This window comes from Gadus morhua, chromosome 11, assembly GCF_902167405.1.
Source record: "Gadus morhua chromosome 11, gadMor3.0, whole genome shotgun sequence".
Taxonomy (NCBI): Eukaryota; Metazoa; Chordata; class Actinopteri; order Gadiformes; family Gadidae; genus Gadus; species Gadus morhua.
Genome location: NC_044058.1, coordinates 28,395,075 through 28,408,188, shown reverse-complemented (window position 1 = coordinate 28,408,188; position 13,114 = coordinate 28,395,075). Strand labels below are relative to the sequence as shown.

General features: G+C 51.6%; 1 protein-coding gene across 2 annotated transcripts; it reads left to right on the top strand.

Moving 5' to 3' along the window:
- The first annotated feature begins 801 nt into the window (after nucleotides 1–801).
- abcb9 (ATP-binding cassette, sub-family B (MDR/TAP), member 9) lies at nucleotides 802–12,849 on the top strand. 2 transcript variants are annotated; one of them, XM_030369729.1, is made up of 11 exons: nucleotides 802–1,855; nucleotides 2,399–2,513; nucleotides 2,878–3,008; nucleotides 3,431–3,636; nucleotides 4,839–5,036; nucleotides 5,818–5,946; nucleotides 6,258–6,446; nucleotides 6,822–6,995; nucleotides 7,303–7,462; nucleotides 9,507–9,643; nucleotides 11,893–12,849. In XM_030369729.1, the coding sequence occupies exons 1-11, from the start codon at nucleotides 1,186–1,188 to the stop codon at nucleotides 12,211–12,213; spliced, it is 2,430 nt and encodes an 809-aa protein (XP_030225589.1). In that variant the 5' UTR covers nucleotides 802–1,185; the 3' UTR covers nucleotides 12,214–12,849. The 2 variants fall into 2 exon arrangements, with proteins under 2 accessions (XP_030225589.1, XP_030225590.1); XM_030369730.1 differs by lacking the exons at nucleotides 9,507–9,643; nucleotides 11,893–12,849 and adding an exon at nucleotides 9,298–9,497.
- The last annotated feature ends 265 nt before the right edge of the window (nucleotides 12,850–13,114 follow it).

The window sequence follows — 13,114 nt, the reverse complement described above, 5'->3', positions numbered from 1 at the left end:
GTTAGCAACATGCTACGTGTTTTACATGTAGAAAGGCCTGGACATGCTCCTGCTTAAGCTAACCCTTCTGGGGGAAAAGACTGAAATGCTTCCCGGCTTCTGGAGGATTTGTTTTCCACGACGCTGATATTTAAATTATTTGGGCCCGTTTTGTAAAATAAATGAAGAAATCCTTTCTTATCCCGTTCGATGCTTTGCAATAAAGATCTGGATATATTGTAAATAAGATGTGTGCATTTGTAATTCGGTTATGAACCTTTCACCAGTGATAACTAAAATTACTAGTAACCTCTAGAATATTTAGGAAAATGGCTTTGCATATTTTAATGACAATAAACTGATTACAAAAATGGCCAACTGTTCATTATATTATATGCTCATGTTGCTTTCTTGGCCATTGCCGTGCTTATTACATATGCATTATTTAGTTGAACAAGTGCATACAATGAATCTGCTGTAGTTATTCTGTTAGACACCAATAATTGCATGCTATTAATTCATATGGGCAATTTTGTATTCATATAATATCAGGCAGTGCTTATTCTATCATAGAAAAACGGTCAGTCCAAAGTAGTCATCAACTCTATATATATTCTATACATATGTATATGTATTATATCTATATGTATATAATATATGTATATATATATTTTATGCAAAATACGCACGTAATGTGCTATTAGAATAGAACAAATAATAGAGGTAGACGCATAATGAACACTATACATTGTTGGATTGGTTACCTTTGTCGTCTTGAACACACATCTTGTGATGTCATTTTGTGGGCGGGGCAAACGGACTTCCGCACCGGAGGACCAGAGTAAAGTTCATTTCACCTTCCATCGCATCTTCGGAGGCGGACACCGAGACGCCCGCTGTCGCTCCTCGCCGCCAGTCCCCCTTAAACTAAGCGGCATTGTAGTAGGGTATGTAGGGAGAGTTTGCAGTAGTGCTGCGGTATACACTGTAGGCTATCAATGAATGAATTAACCACCATGGATAAAGCGGTTCCAGGTTTCTGATGAAATATTGATGCAAAAGCCGGTGTGCATGACACAACCGCAAATGCGAACCGACAAAGGAAGTTTAACCGGTGATTAAAAGTCATTGTGGATTTGAAACACAGCGAAGTTCCAATACCACCGTCATTCATTAACGCGCTATAAATTTGTAAACCCTCTCACCATGAACGTTAAAATCTCCGTCGGTTGTACTTTGGCGTTCACCTTAGTGGACCTCATCCTCAGCACGGTGCTCTACTGCCACGGCTCGCGACTCAGCAGCTTCTCGGAGGACCTCCTGGACTTCAACGTCCTCCTGTCCCTTGTGGACCTCTGGGGCTGCGTCCTGATCAGGGCATGCCTGCTGATTGGGGCCTCCGCGGGGGTGCTATGGAACCGAGAGCTGGGTCCCCGACGGGTCTCCCAGCTGTACACCCTGGTGCTGCTGGTCTCCTTGGCCCTGGGGACCTTCGCCCTGGTGAAGCTGCTCATCCTGTCGGAGCGAGAGGGGGGTCTGACCCCCTGGTTCCTGGGCCTGTTCTCCTGGACTTGTGTCTCGTCCCTGGGGATGGTGCTGCTCTGGGGGCTCCTGGGGAAGGAGACCGTCCCGGGTGGGGGTGGTGGTGGTGGTGACGGAGGAGGAGATGAGGACAGGGAGAGACTGGTGGACGACCGGGAGAAGGAGGAGGAGGAGAAGGAGGAGGGAGAAGAGGGTCTGGGGAGGAGAACTGGTGCGAAGGCGGGCCCCCAGAAGACGGGCTCCGGGGCCACGTTGGGACGCCTGCTTTGGTACTGCAGCGAGGACGTGGGGCTGCTCTCCACCGCCTTCCTCTTCCTGCTCATCTCGGCTGTGTGTGAGTACGACACAAACACAAGCACACACCTCGTGTGTGTGTGTGTGTGTGTGTGTGTGTGTGTGTGTGTGTGTGTGTGTGTGTGTGTGTGTGTGTGTGTGTGTGTGTGTGTGTGTGTGTGTGTGTGTGTGTGTGTGTGTGTGTGTGTGCGTGTGTGCGTGTGTGCCTTTGGATATTATATTTCAATGTCAGTCCACAGTGTTTCTCAACCTTTTTGTGGCCCCCGGCCACGTATGCAAATCAGGCGACCCGAATGTGCTCCCGACCCCAAAGTTGGGAACCATAATGTAATGTGTGATGTGAACCAACATGTTTCTTCATATTATGTTGGCCTTTCGCAGTGAACCGGCCTCATATATTCTGCATTTGACTTGGACACGCTGTCTCATCATTATTGTAGAGTTCATCATCATCATCATCATCATCATCATCATCATCATCATCATTCAAACCTCAGAAGCATTGTCAGAAATGTTCAAGTCCTTATTGTAATATTAATACTAGAATCCAATCTATAATCTATATCTGCGTGTGTGTGTGCAGGTGAAGCCTTCCTCCCCTACTACACGGGGAAAGCCATCGATGGCATCGTGACTCAACAGAGCATGGAGGACTTCACCCAGCCACTGCTCAAGCTCTCTGCACTGGCCCTAGCCAGGTACTGCACCTCTCTCAACACCTCTCTCCTGCACCTCTCTCGCTGGTACTACACCTGTGTCTCACAAGTGTCGAGGTGTCCCTGAGCAAGACACCTCACCCTAACTGCTCCCGACAAGCTGGCTGTCGCCTAGCGTGGCTGACTCCGCCGTCGGTGTGTGAACGTGTGTGTGAATGGGTGAATGTTGGGCGATATTGTAAAGGCCACTAGTTAGAAAAGTGCTGCAGTGATTGCAGTCCATTTACCGTCCTGTACCTTCACGCCCTGCTGTGAAGCTGGGTTTGAACCCAGACCTCTCCAGGCTCCGTCTGTCCGTGGTTGTGTGTGTGTCGGGTCTGTGATGAGTGCCTTTCTCTCTTGTCAGCGCGCTGGCCATCGGCGTGCGTGGGGGCGTGTTCTCGCTGACCCTGGCCCGGCTGAGCCTCCGTCTGAGGAACAAGCTCTTCAGGTCCCTGATGAGGCAGGAGATCGGCTTCTTCGACGCGAACCACACAGGTCTGCTGCTCCACCTTCCATACCGCTACGCCCTCCACCCTCATTCCTTCACCTTTCTGCTCCACCCTCTATACCGCGACGTCCTCCACCTTCATCCAGTCACCTTTCTGCTCCACCCTCTATACCGCGATATCCTGCTGTTCCACCCTCGTCCACACATCTGTTCAACATCCACGCGTCCATCTGTGCTTTCTACCATCCGTTTTACATCCCACATTCATCCATCAATCCGCTCATCCACCAACCTATCATCTCTCCTCTCATCCATCCTCCTCTATTGTCGGTCATCCATCCGTCCACCCATCCTACAACATCCACGGCAACAACTCCTTGATCCATCATCTAATCCATTGCTCCACTCATCACCCCCTCCTCCACTGCTACTGACACTGCTCTCCTCCACCCTCACCGAACCCCGTCAGGTGACATCACGTCCCGGCTGACGTCGGACACCACCCAGGTGAGCGACCTGGTGTCGATCAACGTCAACATCTTCCTGCGCAGCGCGGTGAAGGCGGTGGGCTTCTTCGTGTTCATGTTCGGCCTCTCCTGGAGGCTGACTCTGGTCACGCTCATGGGCTTCCCCTTCATCGCCGTGGTCTCCAAGGTGTACGGGGAATACTACAAGGTGGGCACGCACGCACGCACGCACACTCACATGTGTACGTGGACTACTACAAGGTGGGCACGCATGCAGAGAAACTGGAAGAAACGATGAGTTTGGCATTAAAATCAAATTACATCAGGTATTTAGCAGACGCTTTTTTCCAAAGCGACTTACAACCAATCATATAAACACCGACTGCGGGGTCAACCATGCAAGGCTACAACATCCGATGCAGTCCAGAACTAGATCCCAAACTTGTACGGTTCGTACTGTGTGGAGGAACCGTGTGCTTTTGCAGGAGAAAGCTGTTTCCTGTGATACTCTTCCCATGCAAGGAATAGGCTTGGTTGGTCTTTGTATATTGCTAAAATAGCTCAGAGATCGGGGCAAACTAGTTTGTCTGTGTCATCTTTCAGTGCTCTGCCGTTAGATGGGTGCGTGGGTGCTAACCAGTGGAATGAGCCTCTTTTGTTCTCTGTGCCCTTCATTCCCCTCCTCTATCAAATAGAGAAGGAGCTTTCACCAACAAATTTCTAAAGGACTGTCTAATGCCTTAACATTTGAGTTAAGTAGGCCTATTATTTATAACTAATGCTAATACATTGGTTAATCATACTAATTTTGTCTTGAAACTGACTGTCAACTGAGATTAACTGCAGCCTTACTTAATTAAAACTAAACCATAACTTTGGTTATTATTGTTTTTTCATTGATCAAAAAGACCATTCAATAACAGGCTCAAATCTGGCAACCCTTTTTGGGCATTTCTTTCAGCCATCTTGACTGTGATATGTTGTTCGCTGTAGTATGTCTTTATAGACCAGTTTAAAATGTATGTCTGAAGCCCTGTCACAGTTTTGATAGTTGGTGTTGACTAATATTCCCATTTCAGGTTGTTTCTTTGTTTTGCTTCCTGCTAGCTCTGTTATGAAATCATGACGGTGACTGAAAATAGTCTTAAAGCTTTAACACAAAAACGGCCAAACTCACGGATTATTCTCAATCTAAAATCCATTTACTTGTAAATTACAAGCATATGAACAGTCTAACAGGGTCGAATATCTTGAGTTATTCTTTTATTTGGAAAAAGCCGGTAGTAGTCGACGGCATTCTCTTCAGCAGTGCGGTACAGGGCGCCCTCTGGTGGCGGTTTGGTGTCACTACAACAACAACAACATGAGTCAAAGGTAGTTCAGTGACCCGTTATCCTCCTCCCCCCCCAGCGCCTGACGAAGGAGGTGCAGACGTCGCTGGCGGCGGCCAACAAGGTGGCGGAGGAGGTGATCTCCTCCATGCGGACGGTGCGGAGCTTCGCCTGCGAAGAGCGTGAGGCGGACTCGTACTACAGCCGGCTGCTGGTCATGTACCGACTCAACCGCCGGCAGGCCCTGGCCTACGCCTGCTTCGCGTGGTCCAGCTCTGTAGGACACACACACACACACACACACACACACACACACACACACACACACACACACACACACACACACACACACACACACACACACACACACACACACACACACACACACACACACACACAAACACACAAACAGGGAGACACACAACCACACGGAAACAGGCAGAAACAGACAGACAGACAAACACCCCTTGCCTTCGCCTGCTATGACACACACACACACACACACGCGCCCACACACGCCTGCTTGTTATCCTAATGAATGATAACCGAATGCCTTCAGACAGCGTTTCAAAGGCGCTGAAGGGCTCCCCATAGTGAGAGTGTGTGGGAGCAGTGAGACCCACTGCAGTGTGCTGCTCCCACCTGGTGATTAATGCCTGACTGAGCGCCGCCAATCACTGGCTACCACTGGAGAGGGGGGCTGTGAAGGCGCATTGGAGCAGGCATCCTCTTCCTCTGTTGTGGTCTTCTGCCCAACGTAAAATGGTGTTTCCCTCCAACAAAAAACAGTCTTGTGTGCACGCCACAAGACATATTTCTGTCAATGACGACTAGAATATTGCTTCAAAGAATTGGTCTGTGCACATCATATTTTTCAATTATTCTTGTCACAGCTTCACAATTTTTTGTTGCAATATCTTCATATATGAAGTTACTAGCCATCTTGTACATCTTCCACAAACTCATATTCTATCTGGATCAAGATTAAAATATCAAATGAAAAGCTGACTAATGTGTGTGTGTGTGTGTGTGTGTGTGTGTGTGTGTGTGCGCCCCAGTTGTCTGAGCTGGCCCTGGAGGTGGCCATCCTCTACTACGGGGGTCACCTGGTGGTCTCGGGCCAGATGACGGGGGGCACCCTCATCGCCTTCGTCATCTACGCCCTGGAGCTCGTGGAATGCCTGGAGGTCTGACAGACGGTTCACTGCTTCAGTTTAATCCTTTTCCATGTATATTGGATAATATATGAGATCAATCTTAGAATTTTCTAAAAGCTTTAATCCTAAGTGACTTAAAGGTTAGACTGAGCCGATATAACATGACATAAAGTATAATAATATTTTATATAAATTGTATTTTTCGTATTTAATACCTAAATTCAGCTACGTCATATATATCTCTCTCTCTCTCTCTCTCTCTCTCTCTCTCTCTCTCTCTCTCTCTCTCTCTCTCTCTCTCTCTCTCTCTCTCTCTCTCCCTCCCTCCCCCCCCCCCACAGAGCATCTCGTCGGTCTACTCGGGCCTCATGCAGGGCGTGGGCGCGGCTGAGAAGGTGTTTGAGTACCTGGACCGAGAGCCGCAGCACAGGAACGACGGCCAGGAGGCCCCGCCCACCTGCACCGGATTGGTGGAGTTCAGGGACGTGACGTTCGCCTACCCCACGCGGCCGGAGACGGCCATACTGAAGGTAGAGAGGGGGGGAGGGGGGGAGAGAGGGAGAGAGAGAGAGAGAGCGCTAGATGATAAACTATCAACATGGTTCAGTATTTGTTCCGGTTTTAAGCATTTGCATTTGTTTACATTTGACTGAAAGTAGGGAGGGAGGGGGGTTGGATAGTTAGAGGGGGAGGGTAGGGGTGAGAGAGAGGTCGGGAGGGGGGAGAGAGGAGAGAGCTTGTCCTGTGTTGGAACAAACAGCAGAGCTAATGGTGTGTGTGAGTGTGTGTGTGTGTCTCTGTCCCTGTCTGTGTGTGTGTGTGTGTGTCTCTGTCCGTCCGTGTGTGTGTGTGTGTGTGTGTGTGTGTGTGTGTGTGTGCCCGTCTGTGTGTGTGTGTGTCTCCAGGGCGTGTCCTTCACCCTGCGTCCGGGCGAGGTAACGGCCCTGGTCGGGCCCTCCGGCAGCGGGAAGAGCTCGTGCGTGGGGCTCCTGGAGAACTACTACCCCCCGGGGGGCGGCCAGGTGCTGCTGGACGGACGGCCCGTGCACACGTACCGCCACGACCACCTGCACTCTGCGGTCAGTCACTCACATCGCGTTCACTCTACCGTCAGTCACTACAGCGCGTCGACCTGCACACATTCTACCTGCACTCTGAGTCTGCACTCAAATCCCGCGTACAGCCTGCAGTAGCCTCGCGCACCACCAGGGGTGCACGAGACAAATCCCTGCTGTAGCTACAGTCGCCATTCAAAAAACGCGTCCGGGACCTTCTGAAACCAGTCCCAGTCTGACCCCGGTCAGATGGGTTAGGGTTAGGGAGGACCTGTGTTCCTCTAGGTGTCCCCTGTCTGTTCCTCCGGGTAACAGCTGTCTGTTCCTCCAGGTGTCTCTGGTGGGCCAGGAGCCCGTCCTGTTCGCCCGCACCGTGGAGGAGAACATCTCCTACGGGCTGACGGACGTCTCCATGGAGACGGTGGTGGAGGCGGCCTCCCAGGCCAACGCCCACGACTTCATCAGCGCCCTGACCCGGGGCTACCACACGGGTACCAGGCCTTTAGTGTCACTCTGGCGCCGCCCTGGTGGTGGTGTAGGAGGAGGAACCACACGGGTACCAGGCCTTTAGTGTCACTCTGGCGCCGCCCTGGTGGTGGTGTAGGAGGAGGAACCACACGGGTACCAGGCCTTTAGTGTCAGTCTGGCGCCGCGCTGGTGGTGGTGTAGGAGGAGGAACCACACGGGTACCAGGCCTTTAGTGTCACTCTGGCGCCGCCCTGGTGGTGGTGTAGGAGGAGGAACCACACGGGTACCAGGCCTTTAGCGTCACTCTGGCGCCGCCCTGGTGGTGGTGTAGGAGGAGGAACCACACGGGTACCAGGCCTTTAGTGTCACTCTGGCGCCGCCCTGGTGGTGGTGTAGGAGGAGGAACCACTCGGGTACCAGGCCTTTAGTGTCACTCTGGCGCCGCCCTGGTGGTGGTGTAGGAGGAGGAACCACACGGGTACCAGGCCTTTAGTGTCACTCTGGCGCCGCCCTGGTGGTGGTGTAGGAGGAGGAACCACACGGGTACCAGGCCTTTAGTGTCACTCTGGCGCCGCCCTGGTGGTGGTGTAGGAGGAGGAACCACACGGGTACCAGGCCTTTAGTGTCACTCTGGCGCCGCCCTGGTGGTGGTGTAGGAGGAGGAACCACACGGGTACCAGGCCTTTAGTGTCACTCTGGCGCCGCCCTGGTGGTGGTGTAGGAGGAGGAACCACACGAGTACCAGGCCTTTAGTGTCACTCTGGCGCCGCCCTGGTGGTGGTGTAGGAGGAGGAACCACACGGGTACCAGGCCTTTAGTGTCACTCTGGCGCCGCCCTGGTGGTGGTGTAGGAGGAGGAACCACTCGGGTACCAGGCCTTTAGTATCAGTCTGGCGCCGCCCTGGTGGTGGTGTAGGAGGAGGAACCACACGGGTACCAGGCCTTTAGTGTCACTCTGGCGCCGCCCTGGTGGTGGTGTAGGAGGAGGAACCACACGGGTACCAGGCCTTTAGTGTCACTCTGGCGCCGCCCTGGTGGTGGTGTAGGAGGAGGAACCACACGGGTACCAGGCCTTTAGTGTCAGTCTGGCGCCGCCCTGGTGGTGGTGTAGGAGGAGGAACCACACGGGTACCAGGCCTTTAGTGTCACTCTGGCGCCGCCCTGGTGGTGGTGTAGGAGGAGGAACCACTCGGGTACCAGGGCTTCAGTATCACTCTGGCGCCGCCCTGGTGGTGGATTAGTACGAGGAATCGGAGGAGAAGGGTGCACAACGGGCTATGTGCTCATTTGAAAGATGCAAATGTTGGGTGAAGTGGAGGATAACACGAGGGCGGGATGGAGAGAAAAAGAGAGGGAGGGAGGGAGGGAGGGAGGGCGGGATGGAGAGAAAAAGAGAGGGAGGGAGGGAGGGACTTGTGAGTGAAGCAGCTCCCCTTTAGACTCTGGTTTATACAATAGTGTTATTGTGAGTAGTATTAGTGTTGCTGATCCTTTTTAGGCGTTAATAGTATTTACTATTGTCAATAGTGGGACATGTTGTTGGTAGGTCACTGATGCATCAACGAGAGAATATTTAACTACGTCTTTTGACTCTTTTTTGATTACTGTGAAACCTTCCAACAAAAAGTCAGTAATCCTCTACTACACTTTTAACTGGTTAGTGGTGGTGGTGCGTCCCTATAAGCTGTCCCCCTCCTGTTCTAACCGGTTAGTCGTGGTGGTGGTGTGTCCCTCTAAGCTGTCCCCCTCCTGTTCTAACCAGTTGGTCGTTGTGCGTCCCTCTAAGCTGTCCCCCTCCTGTTCTAACCAGTTGGTCGTTGTGCGTCCCTCTAAGCTGTCCCCCTCCTGTTCTAACCAGTTGGTCGTGGTGCGTCCCTCTAAGCTGTCCCCCTCCTGTTCTAACCGGTTAGTCGTGGTGGTGCGTCCCTATAAGCTGTCCCCCTCCTGTTCCAACCGGTCAGTCGTGGTGGTGGTGCGTCCCTATAAGCTGTCCCCCTCCTGTTCTAACCAGTTGGTCGTGGTGGTGGTACGTCCCTCTAATCTGTCCCCCTTCTGTTTCCCGTCCAGGGGTCGGAGAGAAGGGGACCCAGCTGTCGGGGGGCCAGAAGCAGCGGGTGGCCATCGCCAGAGCCCTGATCCGCCAGCCGTGCGTCCTGATCCTGGACGAGGCCACCAGCGCCCTGGACGCCGAGAGCGAGCACATCGTAAGGTCACACAGCTCCTCCTCCCTGTTCACTAAAGAGCAGGCACATCGTAAGGTCACACACCTCCTGCTCCTCCTCCCCGTTCACTAAAGAGCGAGCACATCGTAAAGTCACACACCTCCTGCTCCTCCCCGTTCACTAAACCCATCTGATACGTCTGATCACGTGACTCATTTACCGCGCAGGCAGAGAATATCACAAACACTACGGTGTTGGTGATGGACGGGTAACGCGTCGTGTACGACCTACATGCGTTCGAGCTGCCAAGTCCGAAAGACGTGGATGCTCACTCTTAAGTAGAAGAATACAAATGTCTTAGAATGATCTTGTTCTGAAAAAAGTAATTGTCAACAGTAAGTGAACCGACTTTACGTTACTGTCATCGTAAGAGAACCCTTGTGATAGGAATCAGGTGATACTCAAGTTCAGTAATCTGATCGGTATCAGGAAGGAAAGATCATGGTTTTGGAATATCTCTAGTAAGGGATGGGGTTTTCTAGTTGTGTCTTTACCGGGAATCTCTCCAGGAAGTGCGTGGCTCTGACATTCAATCTCAGACCTGTTGTTGCACAGAATGAACTCACCCACCCAGAACCTGGTTATGTTTAATCACTACAAACATGTGTGAGCCCTGTGTAGCGAGGAGCGGTGTTATGAGACGTGGTTGTCAGGGTGGGAACGCGCCTCAGATGTCAGGGGAACAAAACATGTGAAGCAGCAGGTGTATGATTACAGCCTCGCCGGTCTGAAGTCACTTCTCTGAAGCGCAGTCTTGTGTGGATCAGGTCACTAAATGCTTCTGGGTCAAAGTGGAGGGGGTTTGTGTGGGAAACCTTTTTAGTGTGTTGTATGATTGTGACAGATTAAGTTAGTTTGGAGTCTTTGTTCCTGCAGTCAAAGCAAATCTTAGTTGTTGTGAATTGGACCAAATCTATGGAGATACTAAGTCTACATAACTACATAACTCACTGTACTATTCCCAGGGTGTTCTCGTGTTGTTTAAGGGAACAGACTCACCGAAGAGACAACTGCTTCCTACAGGTGTAGTGAAAAGGCTACATCGAACATGAACTAGCGGTTGTACCGTTGACGTACTTAGTCCAGGGTTCACGTTCTCGATCTGTCCGACGAGGAAAGCGACCTGAGCGGTCCAACTTCTCAGGATTGTTTCACGGAAGGGGATGTTGCACAAACGGGTTCCCCCCCACAAACGTGTTTAGCAATACTTTGATACGAGAACATGGCCGAGTGTGGCAGTTCCTCTTTGAATCACACGCCCGCAGTATTAATAATCTGTATGAGCACACCGCGCTCCAGAACAGGCAGTCCTACATGCATCGTTACATAAGGGAGGCATTCTTTCCTTTGACTCTTTTAAAGAAAGATAGAGTGGGATAGAGAGATAGATAGATAATACTTTATTAATTCACCAGAGGAGGAATTGCTTTATTACAGCACAGCAGAAGTGGTAGAAACAGTGCAATGAAAATACAAAATAGTGCTAAGGAAACCAAAAACCAAAGTAATTACTAAAGTGAAGACAAACAGAACAAACAGGGCAAACAGGGTAATTGTATCGTGTGTAGTTGCAGTGTCATGGTTTCAGATTTCAGAATAAGGGAAGGACGTCTGAAGTTGATGTGACAAGTTGAATGTCATGGAAACTGACCAGACGGATAAAGGTAGAAGCGAGCAATCCTGTCTAACGTACAACCTGTGTGTGTGTGTGTGTGTGTGTGTGTGTGTGTGTGTGTGTGTGTGTGTGTGTGTGTGTGTGTGTGTGTGTGTGTGTGTGAGCGGAAGTGTGACTCTGAGAGAGCTTGTACGTGTGTAAGACAAAGCGTGATGGGCGAGTCCATTCATATATTGGTGTGTGCTTGCTTGCATCATTTTTTTTATGCATGCATGTATTACAGTCTTTATGCAAAGACCTTGACTTTGTATGAGTGTGTCTGTATGAACATCTATGTGTGTGTAGTACACTTCTGTGTGTGTGTGCGTCTGTATGTATATTTGTGTGTTTATGTGTATGTACACTTCTGTGTGTGTGTGTGTGTGTGTGTGTGTATGTCCACGCGTGTCTTTATGTACACGTGTGTGTGTGTACGTACACTTGTGTGAGCATGTGTATGTGTTTTCCAAAATAAAAGCGCGCCCCTCTCCCCTCTCCCCTCTCCCCTCTCCCCTCTCTCCTCGTCCCTCGTCCCTCGCGCCTTGCCCCTCGCCCCTCTCTCCTCGCCCCTCCCCAGGTGCAGCAGGCGCTGGGCGCGGTGATGCACGGCCGCACGGTGCTGGTGGTGGCCCACCGCCTCAGCACGGTGGAGCGCGCCCACAACATCCTGGTGCTGGAGGCGGGCGCCGTGGCGGAGCAGGGCAGCCACGCCCAGCTCATGGCCCGCGGCGGGCTCTACTGCCGGCTGGTGCAGAGGCAGCTGCGGGGGCTGGAGGCCGGCGAGGCGGAGGTCCCGACCGCCCCCACAGGAGGAGGAGGAGGAGGAGGAGAGGAAGAAGAGGAAGAGCGGCCGGCGTGGACGGACGCTGGCTGCGGCGGCGGCGGTGGCGGGTTGTAGCGCGCCGCTCTGCTGTGATGCGGTCGCCGTGACGTCACGGCGCGATGTCATGGCGACAAGGGATGGGATGAAGCCCCTTGTCCGAGACAAGGGGCTTCATCCGATCATTTACTTTTAGTTTGGGCGTTTAGCAGACGCTTTATCCAAAGCGACTTATCACTTGTCGGCGTGTTGTCACGGCGACGGGTGATGGGATGAACTCGGTTGTCATGGGAGACGTGGGTCCCAGGATGAACTCACTGCCGGCGGGAAAAGGACGAACTCACTAGCTGACCATGACAACAAGGGATTCATCCTATCACTTGTCGGCGTGTCGTCATGGCGACCAGTGATGGGATGAATGTTATCAATGGTCAACGTGGAGGCCTAGGGTGACCTCACTTGTTGACCCCCTAATCCCTTTATAGTGGACACTATGGAGCATACTGTTTATGGAACGAGGGAGGCAGGGAATAAGAGGGAATTTAGACACTTATTATGCACCGGGAATCAACCCGAACGCCATGGATTGGGGGCATAAGTCAGCCTACCTACTACACGCTACTCGCTCTATCTACCATGCAGTCTGCTGGGGTGGAGGGAGGAGGGAGGAGGGAGGGGGGAGGAGGGAGGAGGGAACAGAAGTTGTGCACTGCTTCAACGGTGCATCAGTGGTAAAGTGCACTTAGTAGGGAACCAGGTCTGGCCACTCCCTTTTCAGACACTATAAAAGGGGCTTGGCCATCAAGAGAACATTTTTATTGGAAAGATAGGAAGATGATGTTAGATTTGTGGGGATGTGTATGTTTGCTTTGACTTGGAAGGAATCACCAAAGATCCGAGATCTAAAAAGGGGATTTTAGTCGGCCAGTAAATGATGCTTGATTGGACTGATGCTAGTGACAATGATGCACCATAATGA

Excerpts from the sequence above, each read along its gene's own strand:
- abcb9 (XM_030369729.1), top strand. The coding sequence starts at position 1,186 with ATGAACGTTAAAATCTCCGTCGGTTGTACTTTGGCGTTCACCTTAGTG. Across the intron at positions 2,514-2,877 it reads TCTGCACTGGCCCTAGCCAG|CGCGCTGGCCATCGGCGTGC; the intron begins GTACTGCACCTC and ends CTCTCTTGTCAG. Across the intron at positions 6,996-7,302 it reads ACGACCACCTGCACTCTGCG|GTGTCTCTGGTGGGCCAGGA; the intron begins GTCAGTCACTCA and ends CTGTTCCTCCAG.